Here is a 20,298-nt window from a genome sequence, read left to right as displayed (position 1 = left end):
GTTTGACTTTCAGATGACCCCAGGGTCAGGACTTGTGTGCAGTAATCCCACTCTGTGAAAAAACAATACACTGTGCCCCATGCCCACTCCTATTCCTCTTAATCTCTGCTGACACATTGCATAGACACTGGCTTCTTCATATATGAGTCAAATACAACTGATCGTGTCCTGAGAAAAGGAAATAGTCGCAGGAATTATAGTGTGCAGCATAGAGAAGAATCACCAAACCAAAGCAGGCAGAACAGTAGGGTATAATTTCAATATTTTAAAATAATGACTGATATTTGTATACATTGTGTACATATTAGATGTATTTACTAATTTACTTTTTTATACATTGTGTATGAATTCGATGTATTTACTAAACATAAATGGAACTACCCACAGGTTGCAGCTATTATTTTCGAGAGGCCCAAAACTCTAGAGAAGTGGTCTTCAACCTGCAGACCTCCAGATGTTGCAAAACTACAACTCCCAGCATGCCCGGACAGCCAAAGGCTGTCCGGGCATGCTGGGAGTTGTAGTTTTGCAACATCTGGAGGTCCACAGGTTGAAGACCACTGCTATAGAGGAACACACTAATATTCACCACCGACTGTCATCTCTACCGCAGGAAATGTCTCAGTACTACACTCATTCCCCTCCATACAAATTGTAGTAATTATTCTACACTCCAGCAATACAAGTGAAAGCCAGGCTGATATATATATATATATATATATATACAGCGCAGGGATGATATTGTCTCCCTATCTGATGTACTGGATTCTCAGCAGAAATTCAGATAACAAGCAATTCTAGAAGTGCCACTAACTTCATTCCCAACAGACTGAACAAAGTCACTGGCTGCTTACACAGTCCGACTTTGTAATGAGTATTATATGTAAAAAAAAATGAATTATAATTATATATACATATATATATATATATATATATATATATATATATATATATATATATTTGCCACTAACTTCACTCTCAACAGACTGAACAAAATCATTGGCTTCTTACACAGTCCGACTTTGTAATGAGTATTATATGTAAAAAAAAAAAGAATTATAAGAATAAGAATAATAATGAAAAATGTTCTTATTTATATTTACATATATATATATATATATATATATATATATATATATAGAAGTGCCACTAACTTCACTCTCAACAGACTGAACAAAGTCACTGGCTGCTTACACAGTCCTACTTTGCAATGAGTATTATATGTAAAAAAAAAAACTTATATATATATATATATATATATATATATATATATATATATATATACATAAATGCCACTAACTTTCTTCTCAACAGACTGAGCAAAGTCATTGGCTTCTTACACAGTCCGACTTTGTACTGAGTATTATATGTAAAAAAAAAAATATTTATACATATATATATATATATATATATATATATATATATATATATATATATATATATACATAGGCCATGCAGTAGTTTCTGTCAAAAAGCCAGGTCCATGCAGTAGTTTCGGTATCAGTATGTGCTGGCCAACTTATCCTTGTTGTTATTAATAATATATATATATATATATATATATATATATATATATATATATATATATACAGGAAAATTCTAAATAGCAATGACAATAGAATTGTGAACCTGACCCCAAGCAGTGTAACTATAAAAAGTAAGGCCATGTGACCATGTAAAAGTTCAGCTTTAATAGAGCTTAATTATGACATCATTAAATTAATAGAGGCCTTAATGAAAATGCTGAAATGGGTTTAACGAAGCACGTAAGAAAAGCCAACAGGACACAAAAGGATCAGTCATTAGTGCGGTAATTACAATGGGCTCAGTACAGATTGGAGCGGTTTTGTTGGGCACTGAGCATATTTAGCGCACTGTGAAGAAAATGACTATAAGGACATATCATCGGCTCGGTCCTGGGTATCTGAAGACACTAAACTATCTGTGTGACTTTTCTAGTCATCATGGGAACAGATGGAATTCCTTTAGATTTCTTACACAATTCTAAACAAAGTATCTCTGGGCTCTGATGTCTTTATTAAATAAAAGCTTTGAAATACTGCCTGAAAAACACAAAACAAACGATCATGCCCGACAAGAAATGAGGACATAACCGATGTCATGTGCAGCAGTAAACATTAAAAAATAAATAAACTAAAGGATTTTTTTCTAATAAAACTTTAGAACATGGCAAGAACATTATAAGCAATTATTATAATTGCTGAGAATGGAGAAGAGGATAAGAATGCATTCATTCCAATTCATTCATAAAAGATCCCACCACATGTATGTCAAGGCATTTGGAAATATTTAAATATTTGTGACCCCGATCAATTGACATGAATCCTTCTAGTTATCCGAGGAAATGTATTCAATAATAAAAAAAAAACATTTCGTTCTCTTTCAGTTGAAAATTTATTTTTGCTTAAAATTCACCTCATCCTTTTTGATGACTTTGTTTTTGTTTTCCTTTTTAAAGCAGAGAAGACGTTTAATAAACTATGTACATAATAGGAATCCGCACCGGCTAAAATAAAAAATATACTTCACCAGCAATGTACAAGAAATCATATAGGGGGAAGAAAACAAATACAGAAAGGCTACAAAAATAAAGAAACGAATAAAAGGGGAAGCTATTCTAGAGCCATAAATAATCCGCATCATGTACAAGATCAGAAGGACCAAAGAAAACAGCAAAACCTGGGGCCAAATGAATGGAACAGAAAGCAAAGTATCCGCTGCTATGCTACAGAACCGATAAATACTGTACAGAACCCACCGGACCAGGTATCTATCAGGGAAAGCGTCTACATTGGCCAGAAGTATTATTATTATTACCTTCACTTTCCCTCTTTTCCATATTATTATTATTAATATTATTATTATTATGTTACAATCATCAAAACATGAAAACATTTCTGTACAAAAGGAAACAAGTGACAAGTTCTGGGCAGTGATCACAGGGAGGGTGCAGGTGCCCTTTGATGCCAGGGGCAGGTGATCAGATGCCCTGGGGTGCCTGGGGCATCCTTTCTATAGTCAATCTGCCCTAAAAGTCTCTGTCAGATGTGTGTGAGGGGCATGGTGCCGTTTACCCCTGTGCTGGCTGCCCCCTGGTAGTGTTGGGGTAAACTGTGCAGTCTACTATTTGCCGCTGCGGCCGCCGCAGCAGCCGCCGCTGCCGCAGCAGCCGCCGGATCTCCAGCCTCCCCCCCGCTGGGTAAGTACATACTGATCATCTCCCGGAGATCCCCCGGGCAGGGCGGCCGGCTGTGAGAGCCTCCTCCGCTGACAGGGGGGCTGACGCTGGGCTCAGATTTCACCAAAGAGCCAAGGGCGCTGAGGGAGCCTGAGGACACCGCAGAGGACGGGGAGCCCTGGTGATGCTGCTGCTGGCTAGAAGAGTAGCTCAGGGCCCCATAGCTGGAGGGAGAGGCGCTCATGTAGCTCTGGGCCCCGGGTAACAGGCTGTACTGCAGGGCACTCATGTCATAGCGATGCATTGGCTGGGGGGGAGGTGGCGGTGGGTGAGGAGGGGGATTGTGGTGCGGGTGGTGGTGCGGGTGGTGGTGTGGATGGTGAGGGTGGTGCCCCCCGCTGCCAGGGTGCTGTTGCTGCTGTTGGCTATAGGCAAGTTGAGCCTCCTGCATCATGGCAGCAGCCGCCGCGGCAGCCACAGAGCCCGGGTAAGCCCCATTAGCCCAACCGTTCATGTGAGCGTATCCTCCGGCCCCAGCGGATGCCCCCGAGCCCGGGCTCTCCAGGCGCTGCACCACCACTCCGCCTGTCCCGCCACCTCCTGCCGCTCCTCCGCCAGCCCCTCCGCCGGGGCTCAGACCTACCCCCATGTGCCCCCCTCCGGCATGCAGCAGCCCCCCGGCCAGAGAGTACTTGTCCTTCTTGAGCAGGGTCTTGGTCTTGCGCCGGGGCCGGTACTTGTAATCCGGGTGCTCCTTCATGTGCAGGGCTCTCAGCCTCTTGGCCTCGTCTATGAAGGGCCTCTTCTCCGCCTCGGACATGACTTTCCACTCTGCCCCCAGCCTCTTACTGATCTCCGAGTTGTGCATCTTGGGGTTCTCTTGCGCCATCTTCCTTCTCTGCCCCCGGGACCACACCATGAAGGCGTTCATGGGCCGCTTCACCCGGTCCTGGTTGGCCTTGTTCCCCCCTCCTCCCCCGGCCTGCCCCGTGTTACTGGGGGGCTGAACCCCGGGGGAGTGCAAGTCCGTCTCCATCATCATGCTGTACATTCACACCGCTGTCAGGGGGCTCTCTACACAGGACTGGCACACGGTGCGGCGGTGGCACCTCTCTGCTCCTCGGCTGACTGCTGTCTACAGTGCCAGAGAGGACTGGGGCATCAGTTCTGGGCGGAGAGACAACTCTGGGAAAACTTTCTGCTCCTCGCCAGTGATGTGCGGCGCTCACACAACAGGTGACACGGCGGAACTTTCCGCTCCCAGCAGGCTCCGCACCTCTACTCACTCCGCGGCTCTCAGCTCCTCGCCTGCTCGGAAGAGGCTCCTCGGCCAAGTCAGTATCCTGGATGTGGGTGAAGCATCAGCAGGTGCAGGACATGGCAGGGTCACCCCACAAGTCAGTCTGTCTCTCGGAGGATGAAGAGAGAAAGTGAAGTCAGCTCCACAGCACCGGGCACAGTCCTCCGCACACAAGATGCCAACTAGGGGGGCACCGGAATCAGCGCTCCCGTCTCTCTATAATACAGCAGGACAGGGTGGTGTGTGCCGGCGGCATGAGACACTAGAGGCAGCGAACAGCAGCCATACCCCGCACGCCGCCTGCCATTAAATGATTTTGCCTTGGCCAATGGGAGACCGGCGGCCGGCGGGGAGGGGAGGGCTGAGCCCGGGAGAAGGGGGCGTGCGCAAGACTCCGCATGTCACACACTGCCAGCATGGGAAGGGGGGTGATGATTAGCGGGACACCGGGCTGTGACGTCACGGGGGGAAATATCCACCCCTGCAAGGGGGTAAGCGCTGATACTACAACTTTATCTGCCACATAGGTTCCACTTATACCAAGCAGGTGCCAGCGATGGGGAGAGCTGGGCATCACCAATAGGTACATCTCGGTATAGTATTAGTGACTAGCAGAAGCCATTAACTGCGCCAATCTCCAAGTAAACACATGCACCGTTATGTCAGGGGCCAGGGAAATTGCCGCAGAGAAAGTATCCTGCCAGGAAGTGGCGAAGGAGGAGAGGTCAGGTGTGAGGGGAATGCTGGGGGCAGGTGAAAGGAGTAACTAAGTGACAGCAGAGAGACAGTCACATGTGTCACTCATCCATCAAGGACCCTCCATACTAACTCTGAGAACATCTCTAGGAGGATGGTCGGGGGGCTCCTCACTACAATTCACTTCTCATTAAATGTATGGAGAGAGCTGCTCCTCTATAATGCACCTGATCTCAGGCTCCAAATCACAAGACATAATATACATTAGAGGCATGAAGGAGAGTGGACAAAGAAAGATGAAGGGATCAGCACTAAGGTCATTTACCAGGACCAAAAAAACACTCCAGGAACTTTAGAAGAATTCAGTTCACACAATAAATGTATATACAGAGCCACACATAGATACATAATCGTCCGAGATAGATGGATAGATAGATAAATAGGTAGGTAGGTAGATAGATAGATTAGATAGATAGATATGAGATAGATACATAGATAGATATGAGATAGATATGATAGATAGATAGATATGAGATAGATACATAGATAGAAATGAGATAGATATGATAGATAGATAGATAGATAGATATGAGAAAGATACATAGATAGCTATGAGATAGATAGATATGCTATCTAGATATATATATATATATATATATATATATATATATATATAAATAAATAGATAGATAGATAGATAGATAGATAGATAGATAGATAGATAAATAAATAGATAGAGATAGATAGATTATAGGTTGGTAGATAGGTAGGTAGATAGATAGAAAGGTAGATAGAGATAGATAGATGATAGGTAGGTAGATAGATAGAGATAAATAGATTATAGGTAGGTAGATAGGTAGGTAGGTAGGTAGATAGATAGGTAGATAGAGAGAGATAGAGATAGATAGATGATAGGTAGGTAGGTAGGTAGATAGAAAGATAGATTATAGGTAGGTAGATAGATAGATAGAAACAAATTCAAATAGATACAACATCTGTGGAGTGAATGTGTGTACTCTTTCTATCTATCTTATATTTGATGTATATTCTGTATATCATTTGATATAGTTTGATGCTACCTACAGGATACATGTAGATACATAAACATATGCTCCTGAATACTGGACCCAGGGGAGATTACTCCCAGGCTGCAGCAGAATTTGGACAATGCTATTGACATGAATTGTTCCCCTTTTGGATCTCATAGGCAGCAGTTTGCAGCGCATCATAGGGGCCAAATTCCTCCAAGTAGAACTAGCTGTGCCCTCCTCCCGAGGCCGCCCACCCCTCCACACAATAGGGAAGCAGAGGAGCCGCTTCTCCACAACAGGTCGCAGCAGTGATAAGAAACAGACGGAGGCAATAGATTCACAGCTGCCTATTACCTGAGGGGGCAATACATCTCAGGAGATCCCCCCACAACCAGCAGATGCATTACACGTCATTCATAGGATATTTGGCACTATGCCTGAAACAGCTGGGAAACAAGGAAAACCAAAGCCCCTGTATGCTCCTAGTGTGGACTTAAATATTTTATTAAACTTTAGAAAACAGTGGTCCTCTACAGTCCAAGGAGAAGAACTCCAACCAACCAATCATTCTGGGGGGCCAAAGGCTACAGCCAACACTCACTTCTTGTGTTATACCTAGCACAACTACTGGAAAACACAGATTTCCGAGAATTGGTTGAAATACATTATATTAAATAAATTGAATGCTCATTGGAAGGTGAAACGTAATGGAAATAAAAATCTTCCTCTGTAATAGATACCTTTTCACAAGTTCACAGTCCCAATAGCAATATTATGTCTCCCACTGGCTTTAGGGTCCCTAACCTGCACCCCCTCCTTTTTCTGCCATCATCAGTAGAGGGCACAGCACCCACTCTGCCATTTCTCCAAAGAGTTAGATCGCCGTCTGCTGGCTGCTACTGCTGCTGACCCTCGCCACCGGCAAAATACACACAGTCTCTATGAAATCATTGCCAACAATGCATTTACCATCCAACCATTCTCTTAATACGGTTTTTTATGGTTTGATCATAAACGTATTTACATTACAGGAGACAGAAAAAAAATGCATTAGTGAACCAAATGGTTTAAGGAATGGCTACTTTAAGATAGTTGTGGGGTGTTTTATCTGAAGTCGGGGCAGAGTGTGGTGTATGGGTTGTGTAGAGATCAGAGGGATGGGGGGGTCGTCCACAGTCTCACCCTGTGAGCAATACTCACACATATAATTCAGATTTCACAGCTGACCTGCTCTGTAAACCTCAATCAGCTTCTAATTGAAGAGAAAACCAAATCTCGCTTCCCTACAGCAGAGCTAACGATTTAATCATTATATCAGACATTATAGCTTTTAATTAGCCTAATGCTGATACTGTATGGAGAGAGATCATTCAATGCAGGTCTTGATGAATTCTGTAATTGGGTTAACAACGGGGAGACACGTCAATACTCAAGCTGTGTGGAAGCCCCTCGGATGGTGAATAGAAAGACAGAAGGACAAGAGAGCATCCACCTTGGAATCTATTTGCTTCTTATCCCCACCAAAATCTGCCAAGGATGGATACATGGACCACAACAATCTTTACACTCATAAAACTCAAACAATTGTAACGAATGACAACAAAGGACACAGTTATGTGACTAGCGGAAGAGCAGATAAATAACAACAAAATAATAATAATAAAATAGAATTGCGTTCATAGTCATTGTTTAATTGCAGCTTGTCTAGTGTATTCAATGAATATATCAATTTAGCATCCATCTAGTGGGAAAGAATTAATCCTAAATAGATTGATATAGACAATTTATTCATTTCAGTTTAATTGCAGTTCTATATTACTTTTAGTTTTGTTTTATTTATTTATTTATTTATTTATTTATTAAGGCGATTCTAGCTTATGTAGTTTGCAAGTTCTAGTCAAATTGATGGACGCGTCATAACAGAGCAAGACATTATTGACATAATACAGTCCTGCAATAAGAAATTAAATTCTCCATTGAAATAATTTGATGGATACAAAAAAAAAAAAAATAATAAAAAAGAAAGAAAAAGAAATAAATCCCGAAATTTAGCTGCAATGTAAAAGGCGGCTCTGTGGAAGATTACTTAAGATGTCACAGTTGTACCATATGATGCACAAGGAAATATTCTTCAGAGGAATATTTCTCATGACAACAATACATTAGGATGGGAGCCATCGGTTACAATTAGATTAATGGCTCTCTATGTAGTGGAAGTATAGGCTCTAGTGTTTTGGTAATGGGGGTGGGGGACTTTATTTTATTTTTTTTTGGTACTAGTTAAGTGTAGTATTTCATTGCTAACAAAAGATGATAAATCCTAGAAGATAGGTGCCACTCAGACATATGCCGCAGTAAATATTGCCCTTGTTCTTCATTAGACTAAATAGAAAAGTGATTGTTCAGAAGTAGAAGACAAGTCACAAGGAATTAATCGCACAGAAACGAGTCTACCTCGTCCTCTTTACTTCCAGGCCATCCCTGCTCCTGCAAATCACATTAACTGTACTGACTTCAAATAGTCCAAACATGACATGGGGTTCACAGGAGAGGGAGAGGATCATCCCACTCCAATCTCTCCTCTCATCCAAATTACATCTACTCCTTTAATACACTTTACAAGCAGATTAAAACATCACCCTGACACCATTTCAAACCTGACAGTCTCCTCCGATTCCCTGACACACTATGGGACTTATCGTTTGGAGTGTATATGTATATATATATATATATATATATATATATATATATATATATATGTATGTATCTATCTATCTATCTATCTATATATATATATATATATATATATGTATATACATATATATATATATATATATATATACATACATATATGTATCTATCTATCTATCTATATATATATATGTCTATCTATCTATCTATCTATCTATATATACATACACACACACACACACACACACACATATGCATATATATAACACTAAATGCAATGGATTATATCCTGTATTCTAAAAACCGAAACGTAAAAGTAAAAAAATAAATAAAATAAATGAAGCATAAATAAGTTAATAAAAAATAAATATAAATAAAAAAGAGATGTCACGCTTCGTAATACTTATTTATTTGGTCTATAACAGTGGTTTTCAACCTGCGGACCTCCAGATGTTGCAAAACTACAACTCCCAGCATGCCCGGACAGCCAACGGCTGTCCGGGCATGCTGGGAGTTGTAGTTTTGCAACATCTGGGGGTCCACAGGTTGGAGACCACTGGTTTATAACTAGCCAGACATTCAGGCATTTTTATAACTTAAATATATATATATATATATATATTATTATATTATATTATTATTATACAGTACATAAATAAAATAATAACACACTGTATAGTGTATTAAATAAAACAAGGAGACCCTGCTTTCTACATCCCCAGCACGAGTAAATCCTTTGTAGGGAGCAGTCCTGTGATTCCAGGCGCCAGGCAGGTGCAGTTTTTTTTTTTATAGATGCCAGGAATCCTGGTAATCTCCCTGACATGCCTCCCCCTGAAGAAGCTGCTAATAACCCACCGGGAGCCTCGGTCGCTTTATCTTATAACGCTGCCTTATCACCCAGATTTAAGGAGTCTTTGCAGACAGCACATTCCAGCAGCGGGGATTTCCTGCGCCCACTCTGCCAGGTACCTGGGTACATGCTACACCTGTCTTTACCATACGCATCTCTAATGTTTGCCGAGAAATGTTCAATTATTTCCATATACAACTACTTCTGATTAACGATCATCATCATTATCACCATTATCATTATACAGTAATCAATACATATATCAAAAACTCGGACTAAAATGACTCGGCTCCATTAAGTGAAATAGAGAAGAGTAAAAGTGCAAGATAAATCTTCTCTAATCATTCCCGTTACATATAAGAGAACGCAAACCTTAATGGGTTAATTGACTTGCAGCGCTATCACTTTAAACAGCTGTTTTCCTAAAGCTTGATTTATCTAAACCAATATATGTTTAGCCTGTTGATATATATATATATATATTATAAAAAATATATATATGCACACATATATTTATATACACAGATATATATATATATATATATATATATATATATATATATATAAATATATATATATAAAAATAAATATTTGCACACATATATTTATATACACAGATATATTTATATATATAATATAAAAAAATATTTGCACACATATATTTATATACACAGATATATTTATATATATATATATATATATATATATATATATATATATATATATGTAAATAACAATGACAACAGTGAGAGCATGTGCCTGATAATTGAGAGCGTCTTTATCCGCACTTATTGATTGATTGAAGGGTCTCGTCATTTTACTTAATTAGTCAGAATGAGAATGTAAATTCACATGAAGGGTGTGGACCATACAGACTCCTGGTGATGCAGCGTTATTACTGAAATATACAAGAATCTGCTGTAAGGTTACAATGAAACACGGACAGTTTTTATTATAACGTTTCAGCAGATATATATATATATATATATATATATATACATTACAAAAACAGATGTGCAATGCTCTGTCAGAAAACATCATGCTGCCCTTATAGAAGTGGTAAGAGAAGAAGCTGAGGACTGGACCCCAGCAGGCTAAGGCTGCCATCCATTATCCACCCCAACCACTACTATAAGGAGCTGGTTGAGTGTATTGACACCTCCCCTCATGCCCCCCTCTATGTAGCCTCCAAAAGCATCACTTCACCCCACAACTCCCCCTTTACCCCAATGTGCACGCACATACATAGCTCCACAATCCCTATAACAGCGCAAACATGCACGAAAACAGTTCATCGACTTAGCACACAAATAAGGCCCCCAAAGGGTAAGAAGTATTGGACTTACAGTACACCTCTTCCAGGTCATCTTCCCCATAGCCAGCCAAGAGTTTCATCTAGATCATAACGTTATTCGATGTATCTCTAAATACACGTAGATATATGTACACACACATAGACACATATGTCCAGACATATGCACTATATATATAGCTATCTATATATCTATATATATATGGCCGTGTTTACCCATTCCTCCCCTAGATGAGGCACCAGCCCAGGCAGAGCTCCCCAAGCGTAGTGCCCGGCTACACACATACACTGCAAGGCAGGGAGACAAGAAAATGAAATTTATTATTGATAGTAAAGACTTTGAAGACAATTTCAAGTTATTGTTTCTCTCTCTGGAAAAAGGAGGCCTTTTTTTTCCCTAACATAATGAAACGTCTTTTGTGTGGCAGGGAACAATACAAAACAAGTAGTCTAATAAATAGCCACTTTTTTGTTCAGCCTCCACAGTGAATAGAATTGAGCAGTTGGTTTGAGAGCAGCTGGGACGCTGTAAGCTGGGAGGTGGAGCTCAGGCCTCTCATGTTTATTCCTTCCCTCTCTCCTGTCTGTACTTCTCTCCTCCTCTCCTCATTCCCTGCTCTTCCATAATACAAAGCATCGCTCTCTATATCTCCCACTCCCATCTCTCTCTTGTCTCCTCTCCATATCTCCTCTCCTGGGTCTCTTATTCATCATCTGCTCCATTCCTCTTTCTCTTCTCTCAGTTGTCTCATTCTCCCATCTCTCGCACTCCTACCTAATTCTCTCCCCATTCCTGTCCCCTTTTTTTTTGTATCTTTCCCCCTTTACCTATTCCCCCCCTTTTTATCATGCCATGTCTCCTTATCCTCCACCCTATTCTGCCTATTTTTCTCCCCATTCCTGTCCTTTTTTTTCCTGCATGTTTCCTTCCTTTACCTATTTCCCCCCCCCTTTTTTTTTATCATGCCATGTCTTCTTATTCTCCACCCTATCCTGCCTATTTCTCTCCCCACTCCTGTCCCCTTTTCTCTGCATCTCTCTCTCTCCTTTACCTATTTCCCCCCCCCCTTTTTTTTTATCATGCCATGTCTTCTTATTCTCCACCCCATCCTGCCTATTTTTCTCCCCATTCCTGTCCCCTTTTCTCTGCATCTTTCTCTCCTTTACCTATTTCCCCCCCCCTTTTTTTTATCATGCCATGTCTCCTTATCCTCCACCCTATCCTGCCTATTTCTCTCCCCATTCCTGTCCCCTTTTCTCTGCATCTTTCTCTCCTTTACCTATTCCCCCCCCCTTTTTTTATCATGCCATGTCTTCTTATCCTCCACCCCATCCTGCCTATTTCTTTAAAACTTTTTGCTGTCTAAACACTGTATTATTATTCTCGATCTTTCCATCTACTCTGCTTTTCTCTCCATTTCACCCTGCCTCACCTTTCCATCCCTTCCACTCCTGTCTGTCTTTTTCTATCTCTCCTTTTCACTTTCTTTCTGTCTGTTCTCTCCTTCTTTCCTGCTTTTTGCCATGCCTTTTTTTTTTTAACCTTTCAATCCATCTCGATCATCACATTTGTCTATAGCAGCGTTTCCCAACCAGGGTGCCTCCAGCTGTTGCAAAACTACAACTCCCAGCATGCTGGGAGTTGTAGTTTTGCAACAGCTGGAGGCACCCTGGTTGGCAAACACTGGTCTATGGGACTTTCTTCTTCTCTCTCTCTTCCCCATCTCTTTCTCACTCCTTTCTCAACATCTCTTTCTCACTCCTTTCTTAACATCTAGTCCAGAGTTCCCCATTTCTAAACTCCATTTCCCAATATTTACTGGCAGTCATTCTAAATAACCCATTGTGATCTGGATGTTTGCTGGATCAGGGTTGGTTGATATAGAAATTATATATAGTTGTGTTATTTTAGGTCTGTGGACTTTTAGCTCTGACTTGTTTGCAGGGTTGTTCTTGATGTCAGTACCTGTAACCAAGATGCTTGCCTCCCTTTATACCAGTGTTTCCCAACCAGGGTGCCTCCAGCTGTTGCAAAACTACAACTCCCAGCATGCCCGGACAGCCGAAGGCTGTCCGGGCATGCTGGGAGTTGTAGTTTTGCAACAGCTGGAGGCACCCTGCTTGAGAAACAATGACATAATGTATTGCTTGAAGTTCAGCCTACTTAAAATGAATACAAAGAATATCCATACTACTGGAAATAGTACAAATCAAATCATAAATCATAACAATCACCACCAACACTATTATGGTGATAACACTATTATGGTACAGTATAGTCCTATCACTGTTCTACAGGTACCTTGACATAACTAGCTACTAATAGTAGCCTATTCCCCCTTTAATCTCCTTTGATCGGCATCTAATAGTGACTGCTATCTGAAAGGAGAAATAAAACAAAGCCTACTGTGTGAACTGTAACCTAAGGTATGAAGTGGCGATGTACAAACCCCGGAAAAGTTTTCTTTCTGGCTTCCTAATCCATATAGTGTATTTGGAAAAGTCAGTAAATTCCCCAAAAGATGGGTGACTAAAAATGAGCCATGGAGGGGTTGTAAATGCCATTGACGCAGAATAAAAACGCAGAATAAAAACGCAAGAAATTAAAATAATAGTACAATACACAGGAAACGCATAGGGCAGGCATACACTAAACCAGCACATACACACATTATACTTTGCAGAAAATAAACATCTGTATTTCTGTCAGATAAATATTTTATATTTATTTGTATACAACTCTAAAACGGATATAAACATTACAGAAAAACGCGTGTAAATTCTTTGCAGACGGATTATTCCTAAAGATATGTAATATTTCTATCCTGACTGCATAGGATATTTGCATAGGAGATTATTCTCCATCGGGATGGTGATATGGAGAAGGAGGGGGTGCCTGGGCATGGAAGTATTTGCCATGCTCTGCATTGTGAGCTGAAAGCAGCTGTCAGTAAAGCTGGCTTTGACAGTCTCTTCTAATAGTAGGTGTTTGGCTAAGTGCACCACACTTTGCAGATGCCAGCCTTTCATACACATACAAATGCCCTGACAATGAATACAGTTTGACCTTTCCGGGGGTAAGCATGGTGAGGCCAGTTTCGCAGGAGGCTATTTTTCCATCCATATTGTGTCCATAGCTAGAAGATTTATTTTTGCACAGCCAATATTCATCTGAGACATTTCTCCTGGGGGGTATTTATTGTTGGCATCTTTAAAATCATGCAATGTGCACTTCTTTTATTTATTCTGTGTGCAAACTATTCAAAATGCAAACTCAGTTTTGGATCGGGATGTCATCAGTAGATTTGAATCTATATTGTATTTATACATCAAAGGGGACCTCAAGCACATCATCCTATTTGGGACTCGCACTGTACAAATGAAGAATGTGATGGCAATGTATATTATGTGTACTACTGTCTAAATGCAAGGTATTTTACACAAGAAGGTGGGGAATCCGCACTAAAATAATCAGCAAGAAAGCACAGAATGGAGTTTTGCAAAACACTATTCACCTGTTGCAGGAAAAGACTTGTTGCAGATTTTACATCCATAACGTGCCCCATTGTTAATTTTAACATATATTTTGTTTCTGATATCACTATAAAAATAAACACTATATTTGAGCTGAGAATTGAGTTATGCTGCTAATGCAAATCAATGGGGTCCTACATAGCTCCACAAATATGGCGGTGTACAAAAATATTCACTATTATATTACCAGTCACCATGCACATATAGCCATATCCAGGTGGTAAGGTGTTCATCACGATTTTACTATACGGTTTCATAAAAAAACGTATGCAACCGTACAGAAAACTGTGCGCATAGACTTGCCATTCAAAACCGTATGCACCATAATGTATGTGGTTGTCTCCGTTTTTCAAACCATACGTTTTTTTTTAAACTTTTTTGGTCTGGGTGAAAAACTGTATTTAACTGTATACTTTTTTTTTTTTTTTTAACATGGGAGTCAATGGGAGCCGTACAGAACTGTATGTGTGTACGGTTCCATCAGGTTTTCACCATACGGTTTTTGACATTGCACAGTTTTTTTCTTGGAATTTCAATCAAACAAGTAAAACTTTATTCATAATGGAGTGAAAAGTTAAAAACGTATAAGCTTTTTTTCTTAAAAAACGGATGCAAGCAGACATCATTTTTAAAACCGTATACAGATAAAAATTTGTATACACGTTTTGATACAGTTTAGTCAGGTTTTGAGGAATCCATTTTTTATCAAAAATCTGATACAGGAACTGTATTGCAAAAACACATTTTTAGGCTTTGTTCGCATGTGCGTTGGAGCTTTGTTTGAGGGGCTTCCTCCCAACAGCCATTTATTTTGCATGCTCTGATGGGACAAAAAATTCTGCAAGTGGTATTTTTTTCCTTTTGTCAAATTCTGCTAAATAAACAAACACCAGACTGAAACCCGACGGACCCCATTGAAATCAGTGGGATCATTTTGGATCTGTCAGAGTCTGTTTTATAACAGACCGATCAGATCCGTTTTCTGGCCCTAAATGGAGCCTATATCAAAGGCCTTAAACGGAGCCTCAGGATACAGTATCCTGCACATATTTGATGTGCAGGATTTGAAGCTGCAGATTTTATGCTGTAGATATTAGTGTTAACTATTTAAATGAACACAGATTCAAATCTGCAGCTTCAAATCCTGTGCATTAAATATGGATGTGAATACACCCTCAAGGGGTTTTCCAGCAGAATAATACTGCCAGGCGCAGTATTAAAATACATCCAGGCGCATGGATGATAAATGTCCTGGCATGTTTATTTTATGTCTGCATGTGCTGTATGTGTCAGTAATGTGCTTAGCCTTCCTGTTTTATTTATTTTTTAATTTTTTTTGAAGGATTCCATGACACTAGAAGAAAAACTGGCTCTAATATACTATGCACAGCCACCACCAAACGCACAGTAAAATGCAAAAATAGTATTCTTTATTGATAAACACAGGCAGAAGCAAATTCTAATACCATTAAAAATTAGAAAAAATGTGGGGTACAGGTATAAAATAATATCTACCAACACCCACCACTTGGTGGCAACCCCAATCCGATCTATGAACTCATGCCCCACCCACACAATAATCATGATATAGTAAATAAAGCACTTAGATAAAATAATAAAGATAAGTAGAAAGTGCTTATGCCTATAATATATAACTAATCCACAAATGAACACAGACCACAGATATGTGAGAAAGTGCAGTTCAGTGTCCCAGAAATCCCAAAAAGAACATATGGTCTAAAATACCAACAGGACAGGAAGTCCTGAGCAAAGAGAGAAGAACCCTACATGTTACGCTGCTCATGCTGTTCTGACTTAGGCTGGGTTTAGATATGTCAGGCGTGTCTGGCAGACGTGAACTCAGCCTAAATCTTGACGCAACTGATGCCATAACTGAAGACAACATGCATCAGTTGTCATCAGTTGTGTAGCATCCGGCGGCCATTGTTTCTGAAAGCAGCAAGCTGTGTCCCCCTGTCCGATGCCAGTCCGGAGTGTCCAACCATCAGGCCTCTAAAGTCATAAGCTGTCTTTGTGAATAGTATAATGCGTGTGGTTCTTCTCCCTTTTGTTGGTTCATGGCTTTCTGTCATGTTGGTATTTTAGACCATATGTTCTCATTGGGATTTTTGGGACATGTTGTCCTCCAGCACTTTATAATGTTTAGGATATTCACTCCACTGCACATACACCCTCACATATCTGTGGTCTGTATTGATTTGTGTGTGGATTAGTTATATGTTATAGGCATCACACTTTATACTTATAACTGTTGTATCTAAGGAGTTATATTGTGGTAATAAGGATACTGTGAAGGTAGTTGCGATGCTTCAAAAAGTTTGTCCAAACATGGTCAGGTTTATAAAACATTGCATTTTCTGTCATTGCTCCTGGATGTTCTGTTTGCAATGTATTGTATAGAAATGTACTATGCAAGAAACTCTCTTAACTTAATTATGAACATAATTAGTATTGAAATATTCCGCTCTATATTTAAGAAACCTATTTCTTTTCTTATGCCTTTTTTTTTAGCACAACCTGTAATTCTATATTGTATTAAAGACATAGGTTTTGAGGAATGTAAACAATGCTATTGGCCCCAAATTCAGGAATTGGTGGGTACAAAATAATAATCATCGTCATCACATTATATATGATATAATGTGTATAACAAGGGTTTGGAAATCATAGGAGATAATCCTTTGTACAAGGATACATGGATAAAGTTGGCTTTGCAGACATAAAAATAACGAATGGTAGTAGCATACAAGTTTAAAAAAAAATATTTTTAAGACTAGAATTCTTTTTTACCCATAGTTGTAATATATTAAACAAAATCTGTAGATGTATGTTTGCTGTTTGTTGCGAGGCTACCCTTGACAAAGCGGATTCATCCGTGAAACGTCGGGGAGGATTTGTCTGTGTTTTAACCAGTGGCAGATCTTGAAATTATATAGGACTGGCAGTCTATGCTTAGGTAATGCAGATACCGCAGCACACCAATCATATATACAATTTAGGCACCATAGCTCCAGTGATACCTAACACAGTAGGGGGTTAATACAATATCCCCACTGCAAGCACAGTACTGCATCGCTGATAATTTTAAAACGTGTGAAGGGGTTAAAAGAATTTTAACATAAATTCAATAAAAGTTTGCTTTTAGGGGAGGGTATCTAGTAAGGGCTAATCCCCGAGAGGGGGCAACCCCTTAAAGGTTGATTAGTATTTTTTTAATCCTGTCTAGGCTGCTGGCATAAAAATATACCCGCAGATGTACCTACTTCTTCCCCATGTCTCTAGTATAGCTGTCCTAGCCTCCGATCCTCCTTCCGGTGCTGGGGGTTGTCATGTCAGATTGCAGCCCAGCTATTTGCTGACCCCAGCTGAGTGCTGGGCCCAGGCTCCAGGAAGAAGTTCCTGGAGGGGCCCAATACATCACACTGGAAGGCAGCAGTGTTGGAAGGAATTTTTTGCATTTCTGGCAAAATATTCATCAGAGAGAGCAAATCCACAGAAAAATTGTCAGACAGAGCAATAGCAATGAATCTGTAAGAAAAGGTAAAACAAACAACTTGTTTATCTCTCTACAATTCCAAGAAAAAGTAAGTGAACCCTTTAACATTACATGGATTTCTGCATTGCCTGCTAATAAGATTGTTACTAAAGTAGTAAGTAACACAGGCAATCTGACTAAAATACACAGTTGTAGTTTTTTTTTAAATACATTATTACAGTACATGTCCACATTGAGTAAATGTCCATGATGCAGGGAAATAATGTAAGTGAACCCGTGAATTTAATAAACTGTAGATTCCACTAGCAGAAAACACCCGCACCAAAGGTTTTCTGGAGGAAACTTTTCGAAGAGGAAATTCTCCTTGGATGTTTATTTCAGTTCATCAAAATTTCTGAGATGCCCTGCATGCATAATCGTCTTCAGGTCATTCTATAGCATCTCAAACTGTTGAGCTTACATTACCATGTAACATATTTGAATACGCTTTTATGTTCCCTCAATGATTGTGAGACATCTAGGTCCTAAGGTACGAAAGCAGCCTCAGACTGTGATGGTCAGCACAACATGCTCCATAGTTGGTATAACATTTTTGTGTTCTTATCTTCCAAACACGGCATGGTTTATTTGTACTAAAGGTTCTGCCACATCTGCCCATAGAACAGTTTCCTGGAAGAATCGTGGAACATCTGGGTGGCAAACTTGACCAGACTTCTTGTTCACAGTTTTTATCATAGTGAACACGTGTTTGCAGTTTGTATAGTCTTTTGCAGGTCTTCTGATATTACAAACAAAAGTCCACGTGCAACGTTTCGGCTAGATATAAGAGCTGTTATTTATTGGCTCCCCACATGCAAGGTTTCAGCTAGATATAAGAGCTGTTATTTATTGGCTCCACACATGCAACATTTTGGCTAGATATAAGCCCTTTTCATGGTTAAAAACAGGCTTATATTTAGTTGAAGCCTTGCATGTGGGGAACCAATAAATCACAGCTCTTCACATAAAGAAAGGGGAGTCTTCCATCATTTTGTGCTGTTGCCTTGAACTTTTGTTTGTATTGGGATACTGGAGTGGCCCTCCAGTTGACCTCAGGTACGGTGGATTGATCCAGTGCTGTCTTCAACCTTTGTCTTGTCTTCTTCTATTAGGTATCCTTGGGTTCTTTCATACCTCTTTCCATATTCTCTGTTCTTCTCTTGGAGTGATCTTAAAGGGGTACTCCACCCCTAGACATCTTATCCCCTATTGTGGAGGTTCTGGCGCTAGGGACCCCCACAATCTCCCTGCTGCACCCGGTGTTTGTTTAGAGCATTGGGTGCAGTGCCGGAGGCTCGTGACATCACTAGCGGGGTGTGGCCGTGATGTCACAAGCCTCCGTGCCGCATTGCCAGTCATCCGGTGCACAGAACAAAGTTCGCTCTGTGCACTGGATGTTTGGGGTGCCCAGATCGTTGGGGCCCTGAGGGGTGGGTCCCCCGTGATCAGACATCTTATCCCCATCCTTTGGATAGGGGATAAGATGTCTAGGGGCAGAGTACCCCTTTAACAGAACACCCACTCCCAGGTGGCAATAGTGCAGTCCTGAATGTTTTCTGTTTGTAGACAATGGGAGGCATATTTAAAACTTTCAGCACTACTATTTTGGCACAAAACAATTCCACTACCCAATAAGGATTTGACACCAAAAAATGTAAAAGTTGCCCCAAAAATGCACTCCAGTTTTTCAAAAGTGGGCATGGTGTTGGATTTGGTCTTAGATTAAAAGACATTTTCAAAGGCTCATACTCAATTTTACATGGCCCAGAGTGAGTACACTATTTTCTGTAATGGTGTGATAATGTAAAAAAAATAGTTTTAATTTTTTTTCCTAATGTTTGTAAACTTTGTAAACTAATTTTTCCTAATGTTTGTAAACTTTGTAAACTTGACAATGCAAAATATTGCGATAAGTATTTTTAAATGATATTTATTTATTTTTAAATGTACCATCTGGTGTGGCTTAGTTTAAACTAGAGCCATGCTTGCCTGTGCTAGCAAATTTTACAGCGAAGAATTGCAGTAAATTAGCAAAATTTTTTATTATGGTAGTAACGGGAAGGTAAGGGAATAGTATAGCCAATAAATCAAAACATGTGAACACAGCCTAATGATAGATAAGCATA

General features: G+C 40.1%; 1 protein-coding gene and 1 long non-coding RNA gene across 3 annotated transcripts in view; both read right to left on the bottom strand.

Annotated features, from left to right (window-relative positions):
* The window catches only part of LOC130355534 (uncharacterized), a 128,128-nt gene extending 116,778 nt beyond the window's left edge, over positions 1-11,350 (bottom strand). For both annotated transcript variants that reach the window (XR_008888565.1, XR_008888564.1), the window contains exon 1: positions 11,117-11,350. This is a non-coding gene — a long non-coding RNA (uncharacterized LOC130355534). The remainder of the gene's footprint in view (positions 1-11,116) is intronic.
* Positions 1,643-4,784, bottom strand: SOX1 (SRY-box transcription factor 1). The gene has a single exon (XM_056555782.1). The coding sequence runs from the start codon at positions 4,248-4,250 to the stop codon at positions 3,063-3,065; it is 1,188 nt and encodes a 395-aa protein (XP_056411757.1). The 5' UTR covers positions 4,251-4,784; the 3' UTR covers positions 1,643-3,062.
* Positions 11,351-20,298: the final 8,948 nt, after the last annotated feature.

Source organism: Hyla sarda, chromosome 2 (genome assembly GCF_029499605.1).
Source record: "Hyla sarda isolate aHylSar1 chromosome 2, aHylSar1.hap1, whole genome shotgun sequence".
Taxonomy (NCBI): Eukaryota; Metazoa; Chordata; class Amphibia; order Anura; family Hylidae; genus Hyla; species Hyla sarda.
This window is presented reverse-complemented; position numbering and strand designations above follow the sequence as displayed.

What these genes read in the sequence shown, in the direction of transcription:
- SOX1 (XM_056555782.1), bottom strand. Translation starts at nt 4,250, where the DNA reads ATGTACAGCATGATGATGGAGACGGACTTGCACTCCCCCGGGGTTCAG.